At 39.3% G+C, this 26,126-nt stretch overlaps 5 protein-coding genes and 1 long non-coding RNA gene across 7 annotated transcripts in view; 2 read left to right on the plus strand and 4 right to left on the minus strand.

Moving 5' to 3' along the window:
- Positions 1-9,448, minus strand: part of LOC107263629 (protein C-ets-1) — an 81,277-nt gene extending 71,829 nt beyond the window's left edge. Inside the window, exons 1-2 of one of the 2 annotated variants that reach the window (XM_015731039.2) lie at positions 9,209-9,448; positions 3,562-3,671 (exon numbers count right to left, since the gene is read on the minus strand). In XM_015731039.2, coding sequence (XP_015586525.1) covers positions 3,562-3,666 — 105 coding nt within the window. In that variant the 5' untranslated portion in view covers positions 3,667-3,671; positions 9,209-9,448. The remainder of the gene's footprint in view (positions 1-3,561; positions 3,672-9,208) is intronic. The other variant, XM_015731049.2, reaches the window with a different exon arrangement.
- Positions 9,449-10,385: 937 nt separating this feature from the next.
- Positions 10,386-11,573, plus strand: LOC107263654 (ATP synthase-coupling factor 6, mitochondrial). The gene is made up of 4 exons (XM_015731103.1): positions 10,386-10,455; positions 10,871-11,019; positions 11,110-11,237; positions 11,431-11,573. The coding sequence occupies exons 2-4, from the start codon at positions 10,877-10,879 to the stop codon at positions 11,466-11,468; spliced, it is 309 nt and encodes a 102-aa protein (XP_015586589.1). The 5' UTR covers positions 10,386-10,455; positions 10,871-10,876; the 3' UTR covers positions 11,469-11,573.
- A 93-nt stretch (positions 11,574-11,666) lies between these two features.
- LOC107263604 (DNA polymerase epsilon catalytic subunit A) lies at positions 11,667-20,651 on the minus strand. The gene is made up of 27 exons (XM_015730974.2): positions 20,510-20,651; positions 20,310-20,433; positions 20,017-20,235; positions 19,675-19,901; positions 19,337-19,577; positions 18,931-19,247; positions 18,049-18,848; positions 17,538-17,979; positions 17,220-17,457; positions 16,786-17,139; positions 16,501-16,715; positions 16,235-16,418; positions 15,845-16,156; positions 15,557-15,772; positions 15,259-15,494; positions 14,965-15,169; positions 14,701-14,876; positions 14,472-14,641; positions 14,063-14,399; positions 13,783-13,972; positions 13,535-13,701; positions 13,172-13,460; positions 12,994-13,098; positions 12,647-12,921; positions 12,432-12,564; positions 12,142-12,353; positions 11,667-12,034 (listed from the first exon to the last, which is right to left on the minus strand). Exons 1-27 carry the CDS (start codon positions 20,596-20,598, stop codon positions 11,722-11,724), a joined length of 6,786 nt encoding a protein of 2,261 aa, XP_015586460.1. The 5' UTR covers positions 20,599-20,651; the 3' UTR covers positions 11,667-11,721.
- Positions 20,652-20,805: 154 nt separating this feature from the next.
- Positions 20,806-21,275, plus strand: LOC107263661. Its single transcript, XR_001536739.2, has 2 exons — positions 20,806-21,033; positions 21,122-21,275. It is a non-coding gene; the product is annotated as an uncharacterized LOC107263661 (long non-coding RNA).
- LOC107263618 lies at positions 21,221-24,344 on the minus strand. The gene is made up of 2 exons (XM_015731002.2): positions 22,924-24,344; positions 21,221-22,852 (listed from the first exon to the last, which is right to left on the minus strand). The coding sequence occupies exons 1-2, from the start codon at positions 24,128-24,130 to the stop codon at positions 21,285-21,287; spliced, it is 2,775 nt and encodes a 924-aa protein (XP_015586488.1). The 5' UTR covers positions 24,131-24,344; the 3' UTR covers positions 21,221-21,284.
- Positions 24,345-24,367: 23 nt separating this feature from the next.
- Positions 24,368-26,124, minus strand: LOC107263640 (DNA-directed RNA polymerases I and III subunit RPAC1). The gene is made up of 7 exons (XM_015731072.1): positions 25,893-26,124; positions 25,761-25,820; positions 25,488-25,678; positions 25,227-25,411; positions 24,978-25,166; positions 24,653-24,901; positions 24,368-24,531 (listed from the first exon to the last, which is right to left on the minus strand). Exons 1-7 carry the CDS (start codon positions 25,947-25,949, stop codon positions 24,419-24,421), a joined length of 1,044 nt encoding a protein of 347 aa, XP_015586558.1. The 5' UTR covers positions 25,950-26,124; the 3' UTR covers positions 24,368-24,418.
- Between the last annotated feature and the right edge of the window lie 2 nt (positions 26,125-26,126).

Raw genomic sequence — 26,126 nt, forward strand, 5'->3', positions numbered from 1 at the left:
GCGTCAGACCTGCACGCGCGTTGCAGCGTTCAGCTCGCATGCACCGCCGGCTTGCTGAGCATAAGCCGCTATGGCCAGTTATACCGGCAGACTGGTGCGAGTAGACTTTTCCCCTACGTAACGAGGGAGGGGGTCTCTTATGGGAATAACGTAGGTCTGAGAGACGATAAAAAGTGAGGGCGATTCAAAAGGGGGGAAGAGGGGTAGTAGAAGAAAATAAAAAGAACACCCCCCCCCACGCAATCGTAATTGTAAATACATACCGTTATACCCACACACTCCCTATATATATATATACACACTGTTTTTTCCGATAGTTTCAGCCCGTTCGATCAACAAGACCATTTTCGCAGGTGCAGGGATATCAGGACAGATATGAAACCTGTTCACGGGCAGATACCGTAATGCCGAGGAGGACAGTTTCTCCACGTGTCTTGTTATTGATCTGGGAAGTGAGCTCAATAACGATTTAATACGTTATACCGACAGTATTATGATAAAAAGATACTGAAGGAGGAGCGACGAATCGTTTACGATCTTTGCAGAATCTTATCAGGATCCGTACTCCCCCGTCAGTGGAGCAACGATTGGGCATTTGGGATACGAATAAATTGTGATCGACGGTAATAAACAAGAGCGCAGATAAGATTAGTCGATTAATAAAGTTCTTCGTCGTAACAATAGAATCCTGACAGTGTCGTAACAGTCACGATAATAAGTTACCGTCCAAATACCGACCACCTGCTGCACCAGTCCCCCGAAGCAAATCGAAGAAATACTCAGCGCGTACAAAAGGGAGACGAATGGTAAGGTTGAAAGATTTTCGTAAAATATTTCCAGCACATTCTCCAGACTCGGGGAGTTTGATTACCAGACGGAGCAAAGATAAACAAGAGAGAGAGAGAGAGAGAGAGAGAAAAGGGGGGAGGGGGGCGGGTTCCGAAGAAAAAATAAACAATATCCCAGCGAGAGAATAGAGGCACAACCGCCACAGAAGTGCTATCGTCGACTATTTTTTCTCCTCGTCCCGTAGAAGTCCGCGCTCGTTCGCGTTACACTCGATTCGTCCTAACCGCAATAACATTCCCTGGCAGTTCCAAGTAGCGACGTCCAAGGAGTATTTGCGCGGTGAATCGATGCAACAAATATCCGCAGTATAAGTCGTGTGCTCGCGGGGAGGCTCGGACGAGCGACGCAAGTCGGCTACTGGTGGGTACGAGAGAGAGGATAGGTATTGGGAACCGGAGGAAGGAAGAGAGAGAGAGATAAAGACAGAGAGGAAAGCTAGTGGGGATAGAGCGAGTGAGACAGAGGAATGGAAGCGGGAGCAGAAAGACAGTCCAGAGTTCTACGTTCATTCATGAAACGAAGACTAAGAGGTGAGGTATCCCTACCATATCTACAGCAGTCAGCTTCTCCGGCTGGTCTAGTGGGAGTAAGAGAGTCGGATGATGCTCCTGGTGGCACGGCGAGGAGCGAGACGGAGACATGGAAAAACGAATAGAGGAATAAGAACAGACACGCTGCAATCGAGCCGAGTCCATTGTGTGGTCTGTAGGCACAGCGTGCCTTGCTCTGCCGTGCTTGTGTCGCATCTTATTTCCCATTCACAGGCCCATGTAGATTGACGGTGGCGGCGGGCACCTCGTCGCTTCTGAATTCTGGGACGACGCGTAACCGAAGTCAAACGTGCAACTCGGTAGATACGTGGATGAATCACGCGACCGTCCTTCGGGATCGATTTCGAGGCCTTTTAAATTCGCACTCGATATTCGCACGCGCTGCTTAAAACTCGATTGAACTGCCACCTCTTGCTTTTTGTATGCTAAAATCTTCACCAGCCGATCCTGCCCGTTTATTGGTTCACGGGGCTCTCATTCAGCATCCCGGAAGTTCTCGTTCGGTACCACGTAGAATATTCTGCAGGCCATCGTCGTCAGGCGTATACACTGCTGATCGATGCTCTAAATGTAATTTTCGCTACTCCCCAGGTCTCTGACACACATTGGATCGTGAATTCATTAATGGCGAATGGTCTCGGTTCGAATGCACTGGAAATACCATCTCTTGACTCGTCAACGAGAGAAACGGACTTTCTGCTCGTCTCTGTTACCAAGTAATTTCCATCCTCGGTTCCAATAGCCCTATTTACTCTTTTAAGAATGTCCTCCTGCAGCCCGATGAATGTCCAATTTATGAAAAGTTTTCCTGCGATTCTTCGCGATGGGAGCCTCATCACTATTGTCCAGGGCTTCTGTCCTCAAATATTTATCAGCTTCCTGTCACTCGGCAACGTGACGACACTTCCGACTCTTCTAGGTAAGACTGTTTCCGTCGTCGTCGCCGTTACAGCGTCCACTGATTGCGCGCAGAGGCCTGCGACTATTTTTACAGCGTTAGAAAAACGCGGCATCCTCTCGGAGCCGACAGTCAAACCACCTCCGTAACTCCTGTCCTATACTGGATTTCGAATGGCGTGTTGGATAACACTCGACTTCCTTTCGGAAAAGCTCAATTAAGAAGTTCCTACGTTAACTTTCTCGTTCGCCCTTAACGATTTCCTATACGCATACCGCTCACGGACCCGTCGCCGCTTTGAACATTAGGCCTGTAGCTCTGACTCGAGACACGCGAGTCGTACTTGGCCTTCGGTCGCAGGGTAATCGCATTTCCGTAAAAGCCAAACGGTTTGGCAACCAAGGAACAATTTCGAAGCCACGACTTATCGAGAGACGTCGAACAACAAAGCATTGTTATCTTTCCAGTTGTTATCGTCCATATAACGTTTTATCGCGTAACGTCGCTCCTCTCCAACGAACCCGCTCTCTCACCTAGTTGAACATGAATTTCGTGTGAATTATGTGGTTGAAAAAAAAAAAGTAGAAAAAAAAACATGTCTTACAATTCCTTGTCCCACACAATTTCCAAGTCTCGTCCACGTTTATTAAGAGGAGCGCAGGCGAACACGCGCCTCGTGTATATTCCGTGTTATCCAATTATTTCGTGGTGGACGCAGCTCTAGGGCACTGCCGTGCGTAGGCCTCGCTCTTTTATAATTGAGTCCACTCGGGCCAAGTAGGGTCAAGACTTAACGGCAGTTGTTCCAATAAATTGACTGCTGTCAATTATCTAATCGCATACGGTTAAACGACTTGTAGGACGACTACGCTAAGACGTGACGAGCCAACTGGAAAGTATCTCGTTCGACATGACGTGGCAGCAGCCCATGAAACGGCCTGTATGATTCCTTTGAAATTGAGACCCGTACCGGTCATTGGCCATGAAAGGATAATTAACCTCGGGTTCCGTATCACTCGCTGATACGCTGAAAGATTTGAAAGAGTAGAAAAAAGAAAATGAGTCATTCAATTCGTTATACATATCCCACACGTGCATAGGCACCATAGCAATTAGCGAATGGACGCTCGTACCAACTTATGATTTGTAAAAGTATTACAAGTTCCTCGTTAAAAGGAATCAATACGAATACACACCAGGTAAAAGAGAAAGAGAGAGAGAGAGAGAGAGAGAGAGAGAGGCAGCATAATGGTGGTAACTCACCTTTATCGACCTGTGATCAATGGGATATCCTTTTCTCGTTCCTGGACTTTCCTCATAAAAATCTTGATCCTCCTCCCCGTAATCGTACAGGGACTCCACGTCCATTTTCGCTGTAAATACGATAGAAAGATATTTCAAGTGATGTGCAATGATAAAATAGCCGTTCAGTGTAATGCTTAAAACTGCGAGGGATAAGTGCAATGACGCGAGGCTGCAGTCTAACCGGCAGCGACTGAAGGAGCCCCGCGACTCGGGCCCGACTCGTTGCAGATGTCGGTAAGGGGATTCGGCGGCAAAGGAGAGCATTTACGACATGTGCGCGCAAGGTCGCCCGGAATCCGAGAGGGCGTGCGGATCATCTGGAATATTTTACTCTCGAAGAATCGTGAAGGGTGTTCAGGTCGTGTTTCCCATAAAGCGGCAGAGACTCGAGGAACCGAGAGGCAGACTCAGGATGCGCCAGAAAGGATCGAATAAACGTTGCGCCCCTGTCGGAACTTCTGCGCGGCTACTACGCCGAGAGAGTCGGACGAAAAATTCTCACGAGCCGTCCGAGTGATAAATATCGAACGATGACGCAATAACCGAACGGTTCCCTCGTCAGATCCATCAGGCGAGCATTTATCCCATGTTCGTCATCTACCGTCCAATCGACGGATCCAATCACGCGCGACTCTGTCATCGTACCGATTTATAACGATCCCCAGCATCGAATCGTCACCTATACGATGGCTGGGAACAATTCCCATAGCTGCGATTCCTGGTAAGCACTGCGATCGCCCTGCCGAAGGTACCGGGAATAAAGTGGCCCGTGATAATGAGTATGCAGAAAATAAATAAAGAAAAAGATTCCACGATACTCCGTCAGCGCTCGTGTCCCGTGTAAAGGACGGCTCTGCCGAAGGGACGGAGTCGTGAGCGCGACTTTATGCCCCACGACGGGAAGGTAGACGAACCGTAGTAGGAGGCTGTGGAGGGAGAGTGACAGAGAGCCAGACCGAGGGAGCAGAAGAGAAGCGGAGGACCACGAGAGATGGAGTAGCAGGGGGTTTTGCCCTGGGTACTACGAAGATCAGGTTACTCTGGCAGCCCAAACGACAGATGGTAGGTGTAAAAGTGCCCGTCGGCCACCGACTCTCACGGCCTGGTCCTGGTCCTGGGCTGCCTGAGTGACTACCTCACGTGCACCTACGCGCGCCTACTACGTGCACCTACGCACCCACGATCCTTCCCTACGGACGATCACGGCTTGGCCTTGCGTCCACGGGACGCTGCTTTCATGGGGAACCGAGTAAATCCTGTCCGTGAACTGCATGGAGACGTCAATCAAAATCACGGCGCAAGGTGCAGAGAGCGAGTGGTGCGCTTATGCACGGAATTGATCCAGCGAAAGATTCGGTAGATCGAAGCGCCTAAGGCTGAGAAGATTTTCCTGAGAACTTTGAGACGATCTGCGTCCACGTTACGCAAGCGATTTGAGGACGCTTCGGTTGCTGGGACAATTTCTTTCGAGTTCAACTGTCCGTTCCACAGGATCTTGAGGACCGTGGACTCCCGGTACACTTGCATTGTACACTCTATACGGATCGAAAGGCATATAGATTGTATTATGACATTAAGTTAATCGATTTAGATTCAAAATAGTCTACCAACCTTTAATCGATTATAGTTATTAACGTCAATCTCAAAGTTACGTTTATCGCTTTATGGTACTTTTATACGCCTTTTCTCTCGTCCTCGCTTAGCTACTGGTCTATACAGCTTCAATGGATGGACCCAAGTACGTAGGTAGCAGGTTGTCCGCTTATCAAGAAGTACCTGTTCCTTCAATCAATTCTAGTATTCACGGCGATCAGTGACTGTCAACCTACTTAACCTTTATTAAGGAACTTAACTGGCGCCACTCCTCGCTTGCTTCCCGCGTATCCGCGTCATCGTTCTAATTAGTATTTCCAGGATCTCCAAATTATCTACAGACAAGTTTGGTTTGAGAAGCGAGCTGAAAAGAATATATAAATATTTAAATTACTATCGAGGTCGATATTCCTGTATTAAAGCCGCAATGTCGGGTCGATGAAGATTGCTGGAACTTCGTAGCTAACGGCGAGGGAAGTCATCCTTATTTTTTTTTTTTTCAATGGAAAAAGAAATATTCAAGGCCACGCTCGGAAACACGAAACTATAAGGATCCTCGCGCGGCGCCTGGAGCGACACATGGGGGAAAAAAATACAATTGAAAAGAAAAAAAAAAAGGAAGTATCAATTTTGGCCGGAGGCCAGAAGTTACTTTTAACCGTGAAAATGAACTCTCGAATCCTTCGTCAGGCCCAGTGGATTTTCATGGAGCCGAGGGTCTCTAGTTTTAAAACGTAAAAGGAAGTTCGGAAGAGGCATCATTTCTGCTGATGGACTTGAGAGGAGATATTTTGTTTGTGTAAACAAGACTTGTAAATAAGACAATGCAACCCTGGTCTACCTGGGCCCTAAGTCAAGATCTCCGGATATAGAGAAGGGAAGCCATAAAGCCATAGAGAGAAGAAAAAAAAGTGAGAACCAGGCAAAGAGACGTTCGGTAAAAGCCAGCCAGACAGGCGACCTAAGAGATCGCTAGATACAAAAGGTACAGGAGAGCCCATGAGGCTGGGTCCCACTTGTGCGTATTGCATGTCAACCACGTGAATATTCACTATTCCGAACAAGTGCCATTCCCGGAGTCACGTTTTTCTCAACCGGGACCACCTTTGCCTCGAGAATCCGTGTAATCCTACAGGGGATGATCTTAAGAAGGAGCACGGTAACCACCTTATCTTCGAAGCCTAAAAAGCTTATCCGAGTGAAATACGAACTTCGAGCTGTCAAAGATCGATCAGCAAGGATCTCGAAGGTCGGAAAAAACGTAAACACTTGGGCAGGTACAGTCAATCGAGAAGCGCAACGACTCCTGGCAAGCTTCCCTCGAGATATACCAAAAGTCCTCGATACGCCCTAAAAGAATAAGTGGTATTAAAAAGGAGGAAGAGAATATACGAAGAAACCGAGTGTACCATTTTGTAACTGTGACAGAGCGGGTCCTTTGTTAAACGGATGCGGGGAAGGTGGGATCCTGCTGGAGAGCGAACCTTAAGATCCCCGGTCTATTGTTTTAGGACCTTAGAGCAAGCAATTTAATATCCAAGTTTTCCAGATGCGGGCAGCACGTTCCTTAAGAGTCACCCGTATCCTCCGAGAGATTCTCGTCGGCGCAAATCCAGCGCGTCACATTTCACCAGATCCAAAACTATCAGGATGAAAAAGAAAATTCACGTCCCAACCGAGCGCGTATCGTTCGGCCGCGGAATGTGATAAATTCTAGGAATACCTTGAGCGTGTCGCAAAAGGTTTTGCAAATCGCACTACAAACAATGATGAACGTGCAAGAGACTCCAGTGCAAAGTTCAAAGTGTGAATACGTACGTGGTGCGAGCTGCGCGTATTACACGACTGAAAAAAAATATTCTTTGAAATTTAACGTGGCACAATAGCCATTTGCAAACGCACAGGGTTTCCTCTTTATCCGTTCCCGTCCTTCTCGATCCTACACTGTGCTGTTCCCCCTCATCCCCCCCCGCCTCACACTCTCTTTCACCACCCTACACTGTCTCTCTGTAGGTCGCCCTTTCTCTCACTGCCCCCCTTATTCTCCTCCCAGTCTGTTGATCTCCTTACTCCCTCCTTCTCGCTCCCACGTTCCTCGAACGTTCTACTATAGCCAAGTCTATCCGGAGCAAAGCCAGCGGCGCGGCGTTGCCATACCGAGATCCGAGAAACTGCACAAAAACCACCCGGCCCACCAACACGAAGATCGCGTTCGTTACTTTTTTAAATTGCAAGGCGGCCTCCGCCGCCACGCAGTTCCTACGCGTCTCCGTTGACTTCGAGTGGAAAACCCTCCTTCGAGTCCGAAACTCTTGAGAAGCACTTGGCGATTCGCGTCTCGGGAAGGATTTAGGTTCCTACGCGTTTCCCACGTATTTCTGATCCACGACCAACTTCCTTCTAAGCGTAATCGTTCCAACTAACCAAACTGCCCACTGCCCGCTGCTGGTCCAACCCTCGCGCTAATTGTTTCAATTTATCGTTCCTTTCAATTGGACGTTGGAGAAATTGAATTGAATGAGAAATCCGATTGAAGCCAAATACAAAAATATATTCCTTCGTTTTTCTTTTTCTTTTTCTTTTTTCCCTCTTTTGAATTAACTTCAGGCCAGCGCAACACTGTTTTTTTCTCTTTTGGAATAATATCAGACAATTTCGTAATGCTTTATGTAAATTACATTCAAAGTAGACGCCGGTCCTAACAGCGGATGACAATCGCTATAGATTTTATAAATCATGAATTTACCGAAGCAACGTGTTGTAACTCTTTTTATTTTTCTATTCCATTTACAAGTTTTCCAACGTGAACAGTGATTTAATACTGCTAGCGTCAGCTGTTGTTCCTCTGCCAATTTTCGACTTTTTCTATATAAATATATCTGATGAATGTATTACACGTTTCAATGATCCAACGATTCTATCGCGATATACTTTAATATTGTTTTTTCACCTTTCGACTACCTTACATCGATTGATATATGTCTCGAATGTATAGCATCGGTCTTTTATTATTGGCAACTTTTGTAACCCACGCGTTTGGATCGTTAGATCATGATAGTGGAATTTTATTTATACACGCGAGATCTATCTAGAGTTTGGCACTGTTCGCTGAACGTGTACAATTTTTAAGAGGTGAAACCCTGCTCGTACGTTCAGATATATGTAATATATATGTAAACTCGTGTAATACAAATGAACAGATGCATGAGAAGGCTTACCACTCGTTTCTAACGCACAAAGTATGACACACAAAATAATTCATTGGACGTTACGCAACGAAAGTGACACATTTCGCGTGGCTGGTGGTAACGAATATCTTGTGTGTGCAAGAAAAATAAAATTATTTATCGAGGGACAAAAAGGCTTGATCTAACAACAAAAATCGAAACGTTTTGTTATCGACCTTCGAATATTATTACGTGATAAATTCGAAAAGTTTTACTGGAATACTTCTACATGTCAAACTGAATTTATTCCTCGGAAAAAAGACCTACTTATGTTAGTATCGATACATTAATGGTTCTGACATTATAATCTTACTGATAAACGAGCATCGTGAATGAAGAATATCGTCGGATATTCAAAAACTGACTAACCGATTTTTATCTATTGTCTCCATCGGGAAGGAGTATCAGCCGGGTACTGTGTCTGTTCTCTTATTATTTATTTAATGATTGATAGACGTACGAAACATCGTAAAGTTAGTCTTTGTTAGTCGTTGATCCGAAGCACGTCGAGTATAAGAACGACCGGGTATAGTAACTCCGTCAAAACAAATATAGGCCTGGACGAACGTAGGCGTTGTGAGTTTTGTCACGACAGTCGTTCGTTTCGCAAGAAGAAATAGCGTCATTGTCCGTTTTCTCATGAAACTTGCTACTTCACGATATTCTGTTATTAATTGGAAGATGACGAATAAATTATCACGAATTGATGACACGCTTGATACAGGATAGTGTCCGTCAAGTGTTGTGAGACGACACCGAGGTTAAGTAGTTGATATATAAATTACCTGTAGCTTCGAGCGGGATCTCACGAGGCAGGATGAAACAATTGTAAACAACCGAACAGAACAATGTATAACACAAACGTACAACTTTCACAAAAAGGAACCAAAGATCACGTATAAAACTGAGTACCGGAGCGCACGCACATCGGTAGCACTACGCGGTGCACCGTACACAATACAGATTACAAATTAAATATTATGGCTGCGTCTCGACGTTCATGAATGAAACTAAGAACGGGTCTTAGCCTCCCTCGAGATCACTGCTCGATGTTTATTGGCTGAAAGTTTTTGCTGTGACGTAGTTCATTGGCTACTCCCGTTACTACTATTCCACTGGGACCGCGCCTTAAGGGACACAGAGTGGGGATATGATTCTGATTGGTGGAAAGGTAGCGCCTCGTGTACCTCAGTGATGCCAATATTAGGACTTACCATTTTTAGAATGCTATTCAATTTTAAGCGCTGATTCAAATTTTTTTTTCATTTTCGAATCCTTCGATACTGAACATACGTGAAAATGGAATTGAATGAAAATGAGGAAAAGTGGGTTAGATGTTTAGAGAAAATTTGTTGTTCTCGGAAAAGCAAGATCACAATACAGAATATTTTAACGGGTTGATTAACATTAATTCTGTAGCTATATTAGGAAATTTAATGATGCTTGCTTCGTCTAGATGATATTAGAACGTAGTTTAAGATGGCTTGGGAATATTTTGTATGCGTTAATTAGATAAAATGGCTTGAATAAAATTGTATACTTACCTGGGAAATCTCTGAATGGAAGTAGCAGTTTATTTTGATATCTTGTGTTTTGAGCATGAGTTGCTCTTTTGCTGTCACATGGACGTAGATATACTTTGTTAAGATTCATTTAAGAGATTTTCAGTTTGTCAAGTAATCGTATAGCTTTAGAAAAGTGTAATTTTATATTTTACGATCTGAACTTTACGATACTTGTAATGGCCTGGAACTACAGTTGGCTACAATGAATTTTTTGAAAAGGGTACGTAACTTAGTCAATTACACAATGGATATGTAATAATGTTTAATTATTAATAGCACTGAGTACGTAATTTGTGTTATTTAAATATTCGAATTTTATTAATCAATTATTTTTCTACGCAAATATTAAATTAACGTTTATAGTTCCATTTTATATTGTCATCGATTACTACTGTAGGTGGATTCTTGCCTGTCAGCCATATTTGTTCGGAGTAGCTGATAATTTGAGATTTGCACCGATTTACAGTGTAAGTTTCTGACAAAATACCATTTATTTTGAATGATTAATATGAACGTAATAAGTGCAATTCTTTTTCCCAATATTACGCGTATGCAGAAATTGCAATGTCATTTATTCCAATTCATGTACGAGTATGGAATAGACTATAACCTCTAAATTTTGTATTTTATTATATAATGAGCGCAAGCAATTTTATATAATGCAAATATTAAATTTTATTGATATTCTGTATGATCTTTGAATATTCGAGCACATATTTGTATTTATCAATAGTTAAACAGATTATAGTAGATAGCAGATATTTATCTCACCTTATATAGCTGTACAATTTGACTCCTTTAGAATATTTATTATATTTTTTAATATAACATTATTTTTTATAAAAGACTACATATAATCATAAAAAAATATTCAATTTTCAGACAACCATGTTGACCTCCCGTGTTGCTGTTGGTGTACCTAAGCTCTTTAAGCGTAATTTTGGAATTGTTTGTCCAGCTCTCCAAAAAGCCACTGACCCAATTCAGCAATTGTTTCTTGACAAACTACGTGAATACAAATCAAAAACAGCGTATGTACTACATTATTCTTATGCATCACCCTTTGGGAATACTTACATTGGATTATGTATAAATTTATGTAAAATCTATGTTGTATACAGGGGTGGCAAATCTATTGATGATCCTGAAATTGTAAAGGAAAGACAAGCTGAATTGGAGAAAATTGCGAAACAATATGGAGGTGGTTCAGGCACAGATATGACCCAATTTCCCCAGTTCAAATTCACTGGTAAGTTGTAATCTATTTACCGATTGGTAATTTTTGGATGATTTAAATCATATTTTTAGCAGTTACAAAATATATCCATCCTGTTTCAGAATTCACGATACGAATTTCATATAGTTCATAGTTTTTCAATATACAAAATTTTTATAGTCACGTTTCATTACTGCATTTGCATATATCATATTTTATTTTACAGACCCAAAAGTGGATGCAGGTGTCTCTTCGAGCAACTAGAAATATAACACTACATGTAGATAACATATATTACCAATTGTCGTATCTCAGTATGAAAACAGTTAAAAATAATATAACTGAACATAAACTATGAACATCTAATAATTTGTATATATTTTTAATTGCCTCCACTTCTTTGAGATATTCATTTCATAATTTGAACAGAATCCTTATTAGGGGAAAAAAATGATAAACACGTTTCATAGCAAAATAATACAATCACAGTTTTATTTAAAAAAACATATCTATATGATTAAGGAGTCAATGTAGGAAGCAGTGCGGAGCTATTAACAACCTCTAACAAAACATACATTTTAAATTTTGTAGCAATCGACTTTACGGTCTTAACGAATTGTAACATTTCATTCCTAGTAATCGTAGTCTTATAATTTCCAGCACATGAACAAATTATATTCATGTTATCCCTCTTAACTTCAAAACATTTGACACATTGCAAATCTTGCAGCATATACGCCATACTTTTACGATTCATTATGTCCAGTAAAGAGAATTCAATTTCATCGTTATCGTAGCTCATTTCACAAAGTGGGCACTTCCATACTTCTCTGCAAAAAATAAATGTAACTGAGTGCGTGAGTTGTTGTTCAAATGATACTTGCCTTACGAGCCAGCGTAATTTAAACTGACAGTCAGCAAATAATGGATAACGCACTTGTTCTCTTCGGTGCCACGATACGTGTCTTTGCAGAGGTCTATGTCTCGCGTGTGATTGCATGCCTTGCAAATCACTTCTGGCAATATAAACGATATACATGGATCCTTCCATTCTGCTTGGTCGCTGAAACAACCTACACCAATTATGCGTAACAAATTCCTTTGCAAACCATACACCTCCTCTTCCACTTCTTTATCCAAAGATAAGACCTATAGTTTGAATCAAAATCATTATTAGCTAGCATAGTACATACCACTGAGTTAGAGAAGAATTTCTTTGTTCAGTACCTTGCATATCGACTTGATCAATTCTAGTGCAGGATTAATTTTTATACTCTCATGTCCACCTAAATCCAAATTTGGATTTTCTTGAAAGGTCAAAACCTTCTCTGGTAATTTTTTATAGATTTTTTGAACAATTCTGCAAAAGTAGGATTGCCAAACATAAAGTCTCTCATGCTTGGATACAATTAATGCAAACAGAATTGAACAAGATTACTTACTGGAAAAGTTTTTGAGACATTTCACCCATTATAAGACTTTTAGCAAACTCAGATGTGTTTTCTAATGCCCCTAATCCAAGTGGCCTTGTTAATGTTTGACTTAGGCTGGTATTTCGTCTTTTTCGCGGTCGCGGAGTCATGTTGGCATTGTCACTTTCGCACATGAACTGATAAATAGCACTTATATAGCCAGCTATAATCGCACTAAAACTAGCTTGACATGATGCCTCTTCAGGAAGGAACTGCATAATATTCCAATTCATAACAATCTCAGGCTAGAAAAATCAAAGAAATTGATGTAGCAAACAAATACAGCGACATATTTAAAATATAATATTACTTCTTACTGTATCATCATCCTCTTCTTCTTCAGGATCTTCGTTTAAAATCCCTTCACTCTCATCCTGTTCCAAACTTTTTGGTACCTTTCCCCTGACACCAGCATGGTTTGCCTATTGAAATAAACAATTCTTAATACAATTCTTTCCATCAAACAAGTAAATTATAATTAAACTTTTTTTTTACCAGATCAAGCCATATTAAGAATTCCCAGGACTGGTTGTAAGTGATTTCAATACTATGAAACAACTCCTTATTCTTAATTGACTGTACGACAAATTCTACATAGCCTACGGCATCGGTTATGGTCCTCTTTTTGGTACAGAGGATAATTTTATTAAAATTTGCAAATATAATGATAGAACCCAGTCGCTGAAACTCAGCAATGAGCTGCACGAATAGTTTCCTCATGAACGTATACAACGTACGACGCAATGCCGGATCATAGAGTAATGCATTTGGCGAGCGCAACCATCTAAAATGATGAATTAAATATATTACTGAATGACTTACAGTTTTCACAGTATTGTCTATTTCGTATTTGCTCACCGATAAAAGTGAATGATCTGATAATCAGCAAATACATTTCTGTAGACAGTCACATCACGTAGCCATGCATTGACCATACTTCTCAATACTTTAAATGCTGCACTACAAAGTGCTGTCTCATCATAGCTAGGTATTGTTGCTGTTGTTGAATCCCCTGTTACCATTTCCTAAAAAGTGCAAAATATATAAAAGAAACATTGACAAAAACAATGTTAAAGAAACAGCATGAGACAGATACTATATAATACCTGCAAAGTTGCCTGTGGAATATTATGGAATGCACCGAATGATGCTGTACCATCTATTTCATTAATTCGATGAGATTGTAGTAAAGTATTGACAGCCAAACTTTCAACATCCAATTCTATGCATACACTTGAATAGCTTCCAGCGTTATTAGCTGCACAACTTGAGCTCTCAGCAAAATCCGTCAACAGTCTTAACAATGATATCATTAAAGTTTAAAAATTAATAGCTCAGCGAAGTAAGTTTACATATGATTATTCTTATCCATAAAATTAAATTTACCTGTTATCGTCATTTTCACTACCGCCCAAGTCAGGTCTCTCAGTTGCTGAACACCATAGGATAAAATTGTGTTTCTGCAAGTGTCTAGCGTAGAATAAATCAGCACCAAACAGTGTTTGATCAGCTGGTATATTTCCAATTGGTGCATGAAAGAATCGACTTTGTTCTGCCATCAAATCCAGAATTTGTTCCATCTTAAAGTAATGATGGATCATGCATTTTGAAACTACTCTTTGCCAATCGAGTGTATGGAATAAATTCTCAACATCTTGAACATGTGTGTTTACTAATGGGAAATCATTTAGCACCGGCATCTCGTTTGTTAACGTTGACATATCTAGACACATTGAATAATTGGAATTTAGTATTGACTCGTCATACTAAAATGGCTTATGGAATAGTGTAATACCCATTGGTGATTGTACTGCTATTAGTGTTGCTCCTTTCATTTCATTCTTATATGCTTGTAACGCATTCTGCAACGTACGCCGGATGAATCTAATATTTGTTTCTACTGTGACCTCGAATCGCATCGTTTCAGGTAAATCCTTTACGCAACGTTCCAGATTTTTCTGAATCCTGAAATTAATAATTCATTATTTTTCGAAATACTTCGAACGATCTATAATACATCTTACATCGCATTCCTCTCATTAATGTATAACGTATTCATATTAGGCATCTGATTTGTTTTGACTGTGTCCAATACAAAAACATGGCCTTTTTTGGTTGGTCCTAAGAATAGACCCCACATTGCTTTTTGACGATTTGACGTCCAATGGTGATACAGGAAAATGTGTTTCATAACTCCTGGCTGAAACAGATAATATCGAATAATCTATTCTTAGTTCTAATTTAAATAATTAGCAATTTATTGATCCGCAAAGATATAAATGTTTTACCTCCTTCAAATATGGTTGCGTAGAGATACTTTTGAATGTTAATTGCTCCAAATTGAAAGTATCTGCGCCGTCCTTCATTTGGAGTGCTTCATTTCTGTCCACAGTGCAGATGCATCCTAATTGTAAAATCACTCGAAATTCTAAAGTCATTTGCGTTTCATATATTCCTTCAACGTCTGGTTTTGATAAGTCCTCCATCAATTCCCTTTTAAGGTGATACAAAATTAGTAATAAGTATTTGATACTGCATACTATTATTGTCACAATTTTCTCGCTCTTCCACCAGGAACTTACTGACTGTGTTTTCTATAAAGTTCTTCAGGCACGGTATATTGATAGAGATGATACACTTTACGCGATCGAGGTAATATCCTGGAGCATTTTTTCCAAGAATCACTCGGTCCTGGATCAGGCCTCTCTTTGCGACTATTTATGTAAAATATACGAGGCACAATAAGTCGCAATTGATGTAGCTCCGTGCCAACAAGCGCCCATAATCTGAAGAGACCCGGTTCGTTGGTTTCTACAATCTAATGTACGATATTCATATGTTAATTGTAAAATGATTTTTTTGAAAATTTGTATATTGTACCTGAACTATTTGCCAAGGCGTCTCGAATAATATTCTTTGAGCTCGTTTCAAGAAGCCACTAACAGTAGCGATGTTATGATTTCGTACAACACCTCCAGTACCTCTACTTTTCTCTACATCCGTTCTACTTCGTTTGCTCTTTCTTTTTTCACCTCTTTGCTTAGCTTGAAAAGCCCACTTCTTTTTATGGTACGCTATCCACTCTTGTTTTTCTTCCTAAAAAGAGCATATAGATTGAGATTGGTTTCTATCGTGAGATATTGATATTTAGTACAAATAATTTCTTACTTTTGTTTTTCCCATAGGAGGCGGTGGACCTAAAACCTCCCTCCAACTCTTATTATTGTCTTCCTCCTCCGCTGATGGAATTCTTTTTCTTTTGTTCACGGTGCACATCGGACGTCGGAAGTTATTAGATACCCCAGCTATATCTTCAATGTCTCTTGGTTCCTCATTCGCAGTATTACTATCAGAAGTAGTAGGCTTGGGTGTCACGCTGAATAATTCCGTGATTGTACGTTGTCTTTTGACATCATTTTTCTCGAGCAACTTTTTATGCAACCAGTCCGGATGCTGTACTCTTGGAACAGGATTCGCGAGCTGGAATAATAAAAATTTACATCAGCCATCAGATCAACAGATCCAGAGATAGGACTTGAATAATTCATTGTTGTTTACCCCTTGCATCGCTGCTGGTATGGTGATAATCTTTTGAATTACACTACCGAGTCTCTCAATATAGTAATTCCAATCTAATATATGACGTATATCAAAGTTTTGCAAACTCGAATCTTTTAGCCATTTACGTAAGTAATGTTTCTTTACGCTGGGCTCCGCCTGAAATATGGCAACTGGTATTGTTCTGTAAAGTAAAGATGAAATGCAATCTTCAGCTGATATCATTGGAACAGTAGGCGGAAGGTCAAAGATGTTATCTAATTTACCGTTCCGTAATCGGAGAATCTTGAGGCTTCCTGGATATTATAAATTTACAAGCTAAGCCTGCATCCTTGACCATCTGATCTCCTAAAAACTCAGCCAATCTCTTTGCCGTTGTAATGGACGTCGATTTCTGTCCTCCGTAGTCCTCCAACTTGCGGGACATTGATTTATTTTCAGAGATCAGATCGAATAGATCAGAATCCGGTATGTCTGCACCCTACAATTTATCTTGGCTGATTAAAGTCTTCTTATATTTAAAACTAATATTTCATTATAACTATTCTCACTTTACTGTACAATACATCGAGCCAATAGTCAGCAATTTTAGCAACAGACGCGTAACATTCTTCCAAAGTTTTTCCCTTGAGAAAGGCTTCGAATACTGACGATTGAAAGATTTTTATCAGTTGAAGCTCGCCTCTTCTCTTCACTTCGAAACCTTTTAATTCGGCTAAAGATCCATCAAAATTAAAAACAGCATAACGTTTCTTCAATCTTTTGCCCTCCTCTTTTGCGGCGGGCAAAACCATTGCCAGATAAGGACCGTCAACTTCGAAGAAGATTGAATTTTCACTTCTGATTGTGTAATCTAGATTCTCCGGATCCACCAACTCGTGATAAACATCATTCGTGAATTGATCCTGCCAGAGTTAATATTTATCATATCCAAATACTGATACAAATTAATTAAGATTATAAGAAAGTATAGCAGACAGCATACCTTCACCATAAAGTTCAGTACGGCATTTGGATATGAGATGTTGATCTTTGGTTTTTTTGAATGTTCACTCTTGATAATAACGTTATCAGGAAATGATGCTGGGAGTACACACCAAATACCATCAGTGTCCAATTCCAGAGGTCGTCCTACTTGTTCGATAATTTCTCTAGCTTTCATAATAATAGTAGCGCCAGTATGACAGACAATTCCACCCATTTCCATACTGTGCCATCGCGAACTGTCATACAAAATTAATTAATTTTTTTTTTAAATACTTAACTACGTACAGTAATGATTTCAAGATACAAGAATCAGTACCCTTTTCTCATGACATATCCGTAAAAGGAATTCAGAATACACTTGTGAGCGAGCTGAAGAGAATCGTAAAGAACTTCTCGATTTTTTGCTGATTTTATTTCACCAGCATCACCAGATTTTACAGCAGCTGCTACTTGCTGCTTTGCTACCTTCGTTAAGCCTTTGTATTCGTATCGACGATCCCTAAAGGCTCTTACAGTATCCACATAGAATGAATTTTCCTTCTGACAAACAGTTTGCGTTCTCTCCTCCATTTTTGTTATTTTGGGTTTTTTGAAAGCTTTTCTACAATAATCGGTTAATCTTTTCTTCTCGTACATAGCCTGTTCCTCGCGCGACAGCTCATGAAAAGCTCTACGAGGTCCGTCAGGAAATTTTGGAGGAAACCTTTCCATTTCTAATTGTTGCTGTATTCTTTGAAAATCACCGTAACCAGCAGCCACTAAAAAGCACAGTATGTCAGTAAAAATTCGTCGGGAAGAGATTTTGATCTTCCGTTCCTATAACTTACTGTACTCTCCTCTCCAGGTCCACTTCATATTCCTCTGACATAAGGCACCAGGCTTATTATAATCGCAAGCTGCACATATAGTTTCATTAACCATAGCAGATGGTTGTAATCTGTTAGTTAATATAATATTAGGATACATGGCGCCTACGTCTAAATGATAAATCACGGGATGTTCAAGTCTGAATGGCTGTGTTTTTAGAGATACTAATTTTGCTTTGATCTCCTCAATTACTTCCTGCAGATTTGTTACCGTACTCAATGGAACTTTTTCCTCCTCCTCTATAGCATGTTTTAAGGTGCTTTCGATACCGTCTATCAACTGATCCACTGCTTTTGGTATTATTTTGAAACGGCAAGGAATATCGGCACGAAATACACCAGATTCGAGAGCCTCTACATGACCTCCTACATATGTTTCTTGGTCCAAAACGTGTCCATCCTTTGTAAGCTTATTTAATTCAGTCTCTTGCTTATTTGGGAATATAATATTTGCGTGGAAAGCTTCAACCATGAGAAGAGATTCGCAGAGAGTGCCAGATCCTTTACGGAGTACCTCATCCGGTTCCATAGGAATAATAGTGCACAGTGCAAAAATAAAAGGATGCACGTATTGGTGGTAAAGATAAAATGTCGCCACTGCATCGGACACTGAATAATTTGCTAACATTTCGGGTTCTTCCGATGCATATCTACACATATCTTCTGGATCAACTTCTATTGGATTATAACGTAGCTTTGCTTTGGCTACGGCTTTTAGGCCGTGTGATCCAACCGGGAGATACGAGTCACGTTTTACCCACCTGGTTTAAAAACAACGTATTGATTATTGTTCAATAAAGTTAACATTCTATTTCTAAAGTATATGTATGATAATATACGCACGACAAACAGTCCATGTGAATGGCTGCTCTACTTGCATAAACTCCATCTCTACTTTGTGCGAATCCAATTCTCTCTTTCATATCCATATTGTGTACTGCTGCTCTGGTTTCCACGAATGGCCAATCGAAAAAATCTCCGTTATACGTTACAAATATATGAGGTCTTACGTCATTTATGTGATCAAAGAACTTTTGTATTGTGGCCTTTTCGTTAGGTTCATTGAAAACTGTGAAGAAACCTTCGAATTCTGGTTTTGGAGTATATTCAAAGTCTTTTATGTCCGTTGAAATGATTTCTCGATTCGTTATTAAATATCCCTGAAAATATAGTTCTTGTAGGCAGCCGTTATATTAAGTTAAACAAGTAGTTTCTCTTTTACGGAATTCCAAGCACTGTTCATTGTTACCTGGCCATCTATCATGTATGATATCATCATAATTTGATCAGTGGTTGCATCAGGAAATTTTAACGGTAGCTTTGTTGTTTCTATATCGTATGCTAATACTATGGGTTCTGGTGTTTCAATTATATCTTCTCTCCGACGAATAATTGGGGGCTCTGATCCACGAGTCTCTACTGTATACCACGCTCCAACAAATATTTTTGTATCTATAGATACGCGTACATGATGCGGCACGTCGTGTTCTCTAAAATAAAATTTATGAAAATATTAAAATTTAAAACAATACTTTAATATTTTAAAACAGAGTTGTGATCAGCTCCATTTTAGGACTGGTGACCTACCTGATGTCTAAAACACTATCCATATTGTCAGAAAGTCTTTTGTTAGTCTGCTGATCATAAGGATTTAAAGAAGATGCTAATAAATCAGTGTAATATGTGTGACTCTTTTCACGTGCTTTGTTGGCTTTTACTGCAGACGTAATCTCACGTCTTACCCTCATCAAGTTGGTCAAATTAGAGAATGACAATTTTAAGTATTTTTGTTTCAGACCAGTTAAGTGATTAGGCTATAAGAAACGACACAATGTTCATAGTGTAAAATAATACTTTCATTTGATTAGTCTTAATTTTATGAGTATAATAAGAACTGAGATATGATTTAGTAAAATATAATCAAATTACCAAATCCAGATCTTCCTTGGAAACAGTCTCAATCTTTAAAACGATTCCATTGAATTTTTTAAATAAAAACGTTGATACTTCTTCAAATGTATTCTTACGACATAAAATATAAAAGTATGGCTGATAGGGTACGGAAACTTTAAAACGTGTACCATCTTCTTCTAAAAAGTAATAATCCACTCCACTGACTAATTGTCTGTCATCTTCTATAATTTCAGTCTACAAGAAATATAAGATGCATGAAATACTCGCCATAAGTCAATATTTAAATCAATATTTAAATATCTATTTACGGAGTGCATGTTTATAAGATATCCTGTTCTCTCTTTGACATCGGTCACTCTGTGAAAGCCATATAAGGCGTCCAATCTTAAGTTTTCCTTTGCTTGCACCAATCTACCTTCTGCTGAATTTTCTCTAAAATGCATATTAGAATTAAAAAAAATTCTCTTGCGCTACAAAATCACACATACTGTACTAGCTACCTACAAACCTTAGATCTTTTAGATTTGGTGTAACATTATTTGATTTATTTTCCTTTCGATCTGGACGAAATCTTCCAGTATTCCGTAACGTCTGCATTTTTTATATTATGATATGGTTCAATGAATCGTATCCGATACAAATAACTGCATAACTTAACCTTACAATGTATAGTAAATGTGAAGTTGACGCGCTCTTATAGATTCCCGCCATTTCCCATTCTGCGAACATGAATCATGAACTACTACCAGTGATGAGTAGCTACACTACACGCGTTTAGCCTCTGCTAAAACCGTAGTGTTGAGCCCAGTTGAGCCAGAGATGAGTAGTATGCTCATCTCTGGTTGAGCATCTCCCAGCATCTCGCTACTTGTCTGTGGACATATTAACCCGTATTCAGAATTCGCTTTTATTGTTAATAACGCGCGTTGACAATTATGTGTTAGTGACTTTTAACTAACAGCGACTCGTTACTTACTTTAAGAGCTTGTTCTGAATACGGGTTATTGTGTCTTACAAGTAGTGGCAAAAGAAGTAATTACAATGAAAATCTCTCTGTATTTTTCATGTGCGATTGTGGAATAATGAAATAATGAAACAAATTTATTGTTACATATTACAGATACAAGTAAAGGTTGGCTTCGTATTAACAAACATTTTCTGCAACCTCCACGTAAGCACAAATAATTTAGAGAGGTACAAAGCAATAAAACAATTATAATAACAGATCAAAAATAATAAAGACGTATTTCATTCTCATGATTTATCTACATAGATTACATGTATTACTTCTTTCCTTTTCCTTTTTTTTCTGTATTATCCATTCCTTTTACTGTTTTATCACCCTTTTTTGCTTTGTTTTGTTTGGGGGATGAAGCAGGTTTTAAAGCATCTAATATTTCCTGCTGCTTCACCTGTGTGTCGATGTGCACCTGATCAGGCTTCTTACGATACCGACTGACAGCAGCAGGGGGTGAGAATTCAATTTCCATATCTGATGCTGATGAACTAGAGCACACTGATGCATCATCTTTATTCTTAGTAATTTTGAATTGAAGTGGTTTCACAGGTTTCTGCACAGTAGAGTCTTCGGCATTCTCACTATTAATTGGATACATAGTAACGTAGTACGTTCCATCCTTTCTATGAACATGCAAAGTCGGTGGAAACTCAATCTCATCATTCTCGCCCTCTTTTTTCTTAATGCGATGGTTTCTTCCAATTGACTGAAAACTTCTGCTCTTAGTGGCTTTGGTTTTTTTACTCTTCGTAGGTGTTGCTGGTCTACTCTCTGAAGTAGGTTCAGAACCCGCTTTTGCCTTCATCATCAAATTATATAAGTATTTCGAAATGGCACCTGGCCTCCAACCAAGACGTGGTTTTAATCTACCTGGTGTATCAAATGAATTCCAAAGCCAACCCATATTAGCTGGCACTCTCATTCTCATATCTACACAATTCTTATGGCCATAATGAATGCCTGGCAATAATTTTCTTGCGGCTTTCACAGCTTTCATTACTCTTTTACTCACCTTAACATAGGAACTTGTCGTTCTAGAATGATCACCGATTAGTCCTGGATAATGGATTCTGTGTTTTGGATTATGATGTTTGTTTTTATATGATCTTCCATGTTTACTCGGTTTCAGAGGAAGAGTATTTTGCAACTTTAGAGATGGTAATGGCTTCTTTGGAAGAGACAATCCTGGTGCAGATTGATCGGATCCAATGTCATCCTGCGCCCTTTTTTTTCTTCTTGATTTGCACTTTACCTCACCACAAGGACCTTTCTCAAATTCTACTTGCATGTGAAGACTCATTTCTTGCTCTTTATGTCGTTCTATCTTCTCTTCCTTTTTTTTCGTTTTCATCGAGGTAAGATGTGCATGATCTGTCAAATGTGCCTGAACCTCACGACCTGATCGTGAATTTACTAATAATCCTGTTGGTGCAACTGTATGTCCAGATACAGGAATTGAACCAGTGATAGTATGACTATTATTTTGTTTCACAGATGACTTTGTGGTAATTGGTGAAGATTGAGACAAAGGAGATGATGAAGTCAAATGGTTTTGATGTTGGGGTGCTGAATCACATAGATTCTTTACACTAGTACAGATATTTTGCTTGTGGTCCCGTTCTCGTCCGAAGTATGGACTCTCCGAAGGATCCATCAATCCCAAACCAGCCATCCCAGGTACCTTGCCAATAGAATCCACAAATTCTTGCGTTTCCTTGAACGCTCGAATTAAACAGTCGACTCCCTTACAAGGTTTCTGCGTACATATTTTACAAGTTTTTGCCTTATCGGTAGACTTCTTTGTTTGGCTCTGATCAAGTCCACAGACGTTTCCTGTGCAGAAATTATTACACGTTTAACATCTAAGATATAAAATATACAAAAATGTATTTTAGTCTCAATACCTGATTTTTCTTCACCACCACCTCTCAACCTGCGTTTACTACAACATCCTGACCCACCACTTTGTATTGATCCTGAACAACAACTACCGGTATAGCATGGGGTTGTTTCTGTACCACCATGATAATTTCTAGGAAACGGATCAAGTAATCTAGTTCCAATACATAATCCACCTGCACAATTTGCACCAGTGCATGGAAAATCTCCAGTGAAACTTCTCATGAATGTGCCCCCTGGTTTGCATACACAACTAGGATCAGTTTGATCTGCCAGATCTAGGAAGTCACCCTTATTGTCGTCTTTCAGTAACAGTTTTCCAAAGGTAGTTGTGTTAGGAACCAATCCGCCCTTTATATCCGCCTGATGCGGATTAGTAACTGTAATGTTTTTAGAGCATTGGTCCTTTTCAATTAATTTCTCACATACGGGTATAAGACTCATAATAGTTTCCACTTTTGGAGTCGGCTTTGTTACCGCTACTTTATATTCATCCGGGACACAGATATTATGCTCAGCAATTTTTTTCCTTTCTGTTAATTCCTCCTCTGTAGGTAAAACTCTTGTACATTGAAATTCTTTCATAGATTCAGGAGTTTTGAATAATAGTAGTTTATCTCGTACAGCAAAGTGAGTTGCAATGCTTTTTCCATAACATGATAATTTCAAGAATATTGCAATAGTTCCTGATGGTTTTCCACGAACATCCACCATGTTATATGTATTTTTAATGGTGTACGGTTTAGGTAAACGGTCAATATCATTCATGGCCATTGCTACTTGGTCGCAGAGACAACCGGAAAGGGGCACTTGGGTACCGCAAACAGGAACTTCCTCTTCTTCAGGATCACAAATCTTCTTGGTTACTACTTTATGTATACTGACTTTCATTGGCCTTGTTTGCATTAACTGCACCAATTCTCGTGGTTGTTTAGAAAAGAGACATGATTTACCGGTATTGAAATCAATGGCTTCATCATCGTTCTTTGGCTGAATATTTACTGTAGGTACCTTTTCCGATTTTCTTTTTGAAGCGGCAAAATCATCTTGGGCAATTTCAAATATTGGAAAATCAATAAATTTTAATCGTACGCTTAAAGGTGTTGTTCCCACTTCTGTCAGCTTATCGGAATTCAGGGTCATATGATCCACAAGCAATTCTAACATGTAAATTTGCTCTTCTTTTGAACCAAAGCAAGTCCCCATGGCCATCTTTTTAGATTTAGTCAAAAAACGCTAATAAAAATTATCTACTCGTAATGAATTTTTCGACAACATTTCGGAAGAGATTTTAGGTAAATGTAAACGTTAATTTAACATTGCTTTTTGACATTGTCTCATGACATATAATTTATGACTATGAATACTTGTGCTTGCTGGTTGCCATGGAAATCAAGAAATAATGACGGAAATATTGTCGCACATGAAAAATTGTTCAAATAACAGCAATTAAAATATTGATACAAATTTATTATCTAGTCATCATTACAAAAAGTTATTCTACTCGATGCTATCTATCTCTTCTATGAAAGTTTTACATTTCGTTTTTAAAATCTTGACGGCCTCCAAGAAAAGCGCACTTGGAGGCAATGCACCTACCGATTCTACGGTAACTGAAATGTATAAAATATAATTTACATTGTGAATATTATATATTACATTATTTGATTTCTGCCTAATCTTACAAGATCAATGTTTAGAATATATTGTAGCATAAGGTCACTGTATACTTACAAATAAAATGATCCGGTACTCGGCTCAATTGTACACAATCTTTAAGGTCTTCATAACGAAATACATTGCGAGAACAGCTGTCGTAACGGGGATCTTTAACTTTTGCTTCACGGTTTTCAATTCCATTTTTCTTATTCTTTACTATTTCTATTACACCAGGACTGAAACAATTTTTCAGTAGTTCCGCCATTTCACCCTTTACTGGTCTAGTTAATTTGATATCTGGTAGTAATCTGTATGTAGCAGTTGCTAAAATAAAAAGTTTTGTTTGTAAAATAGAGTTAAGAATTCCAATTACAGTAGATATAACACATTTTATACATACAGACTGGAGAGAATTTTGCGTGGTCTTTGCCTATTCCTTTGACTGCATGCATAAATGCATGGATTTCCTGACCAGGACGCATTTTGCACACCAAAATATCACCCTCTAACATACCCAATTGTTCCTCTCCTTTTGGATAAAGTTCCGCTTGCCGGCCAATTGGAGTCCACTTAATATCTCTGCTGTAAACTATCAAAAAACTAGTAAGACTGACATCCTGTGTATCACTCACTGTATAGTACACATTACCATTATTGTTACGATAAATATCATCAGGTCGTCGAGAATCCTTAGGAGCTTGAGGATTCCATGTACATGTCACTTTCATTTCGTATCTTAATGTATCTTGATCACTGGGTTCTTCTTCTTCATTTCCAGGATTAGAAGGATATTCAAAGAGTCTTGGATCTGCACGCAATGGCAGCAATCCTATTCTATAAAGCAACTAACATTAACTATACTAAAATATATCAGTAACAATGATATGAAGGTACCTATGATAAAATTTACCTATGAGCAAGCACTTCGTCTTGTATTAAACTGGTGTTATTTAATATGAATACTTTCTCTATAGCCATGGTTGGTACTTCACTTAAAAGAATTCTGCGAAATGCATTTGCCAAAGCTGCAGAACACCCAATTAGATCAAACTCGAGTTCCCTTCCATCCTGTGACTCTTTAACAACACGTATTTTTAGGTTCTAAAACAGTAACAAAAAATATTACTGCAAAACACAGTAGCTATAATTATGTTTCAAATATATAATTCGATTGAGATAGTACCTCCTTAAACTTTTCGAAATTCCATAGCTCATTAGCTTGAAGGTTAGAGTATTCAGCAGCCTGTAAGATGACTTAAACTTTTATAATTTATACATCAATAATATTTCTATATGTTTCTGTTTCATGACTCACGTTCGGCACTCCATATTCTTCTAAAATTACGCGATGTACGCTAGAATTTTTCTCCATTGTGGCTTGGGTAACAGGTTAGATTATTATTTAGAGCAACGTGTAGGTCGACACAAAGAACCGTATACTAATGACAGATGACGCCATATATCATATATGACGTAATTTGTCCAAAAAACTCTTGTTCAATGTTATTTCTTAAGTTTTTCCAATTTTTATAAAAATGATCTTGCACTT

This window comes from Cephus cinctus, unplaced genomic scaffold (assembly GCF_000341935.2).
Source record: "Cephus cinctus unplaced genomic scaffold, Ccin1 Ccin1_scaffold0013, whole genome shotgun sequence".
NCBI lineage: Eukaryota > Metazoa > Arthropoda > Insecta > Hymenoptera > Cephidae > Cephus > Cephus cinctus.

What these genes read in the sequence shown, in the direction of transcription:
- LOC107263654 (XM_015731103.1), top strand. Translation starts at nt 10,877, where the DNA reads ATGTTGACCTCCCGTGTTGCTGTTGGTGTACCTAAGCTCTTTAAGCGT. An exon ending in GAATACAAATCAAAAACAGC is followed by an intron (nt 11,020 to 11,109) that starts GTATGTACTACA and finishes TGTTGTATACAG; the next exon opens with GGGTGGCAAATCTATTGATG. An exon ending in TCCCCAGTTCAAATTCACTG is followed by an intron (nt 11,238 to 11,430) that starts GTAAGTTGTAAT and finishes TTTATTTTACAG; the next exon opens with ACCCAAAAGTGGATGCAGGT.
- LOC107263604 (XM_015730974.2), bottom strand. Translation starts at nt 20,598, where the DNA reads ATGCAGACGTTACGGAATACTGGAAGATTTCGTCCAGATCGAAAGGAA. An exon ending in CCAAATCTAAAAGATCTAAG is followed by an intron (nt 20,434 to 20,509) that starts GTTTGTAGGTAG and finishes TATGCATTTTAG; the next exon opens with AGAAAATTCAGCAGAAGGTA. An exon ending in CGCCTTGGCAAATAGTTCAG is followed by an intron (nt 15,495 to 15,556) that starts GTACAATATACA and finishes ATCGTACATTAG; the next exon opens with ATTGTAGAAACCAACGAACC.
- LOC107263618 (XM_015731002.2), bottom strand. Translation starts at nt 24,130, where the DNA reads ATGGCCATGGGGACTTGCTTTGGTTCAAAAGAAGAGCAAATTTACATG. An exon ending in TGGTGGTGAAGAAAAATCAG is followed by an intron (nt 22,853 to 22,923) that starts GTATTGAGACTA and finishes ATTTCTGCACAG; the next exon opens with GAAACGTCTGTGGACTTGAT.
- LOC107263640 (XM_015731072.1), bottom strand. Translation starts at nt 25,949, where the DNA reads ATGGAGAAAAATTCTAGCGTACATCGCGTAATTTTAGAAGAATATGGA. An exon ending in GACGAAGTGCTTGCTCATAG is followed by an intron (nt 25,412 to 25,487) that starts GTAAATTTTATC and finishes GTTGCTTTATAG; the next exon opens with AATAGGATTGCTGCCATTGC. An exon ending in TATTTATCGTAACAATAATG is followed by an intron (nt 25,167 to 25,226) that starts GTAATGTGTACT and finishes GTTTTTTGATAG; the next exon opens with TTTACAGCAGAGATATTAAG.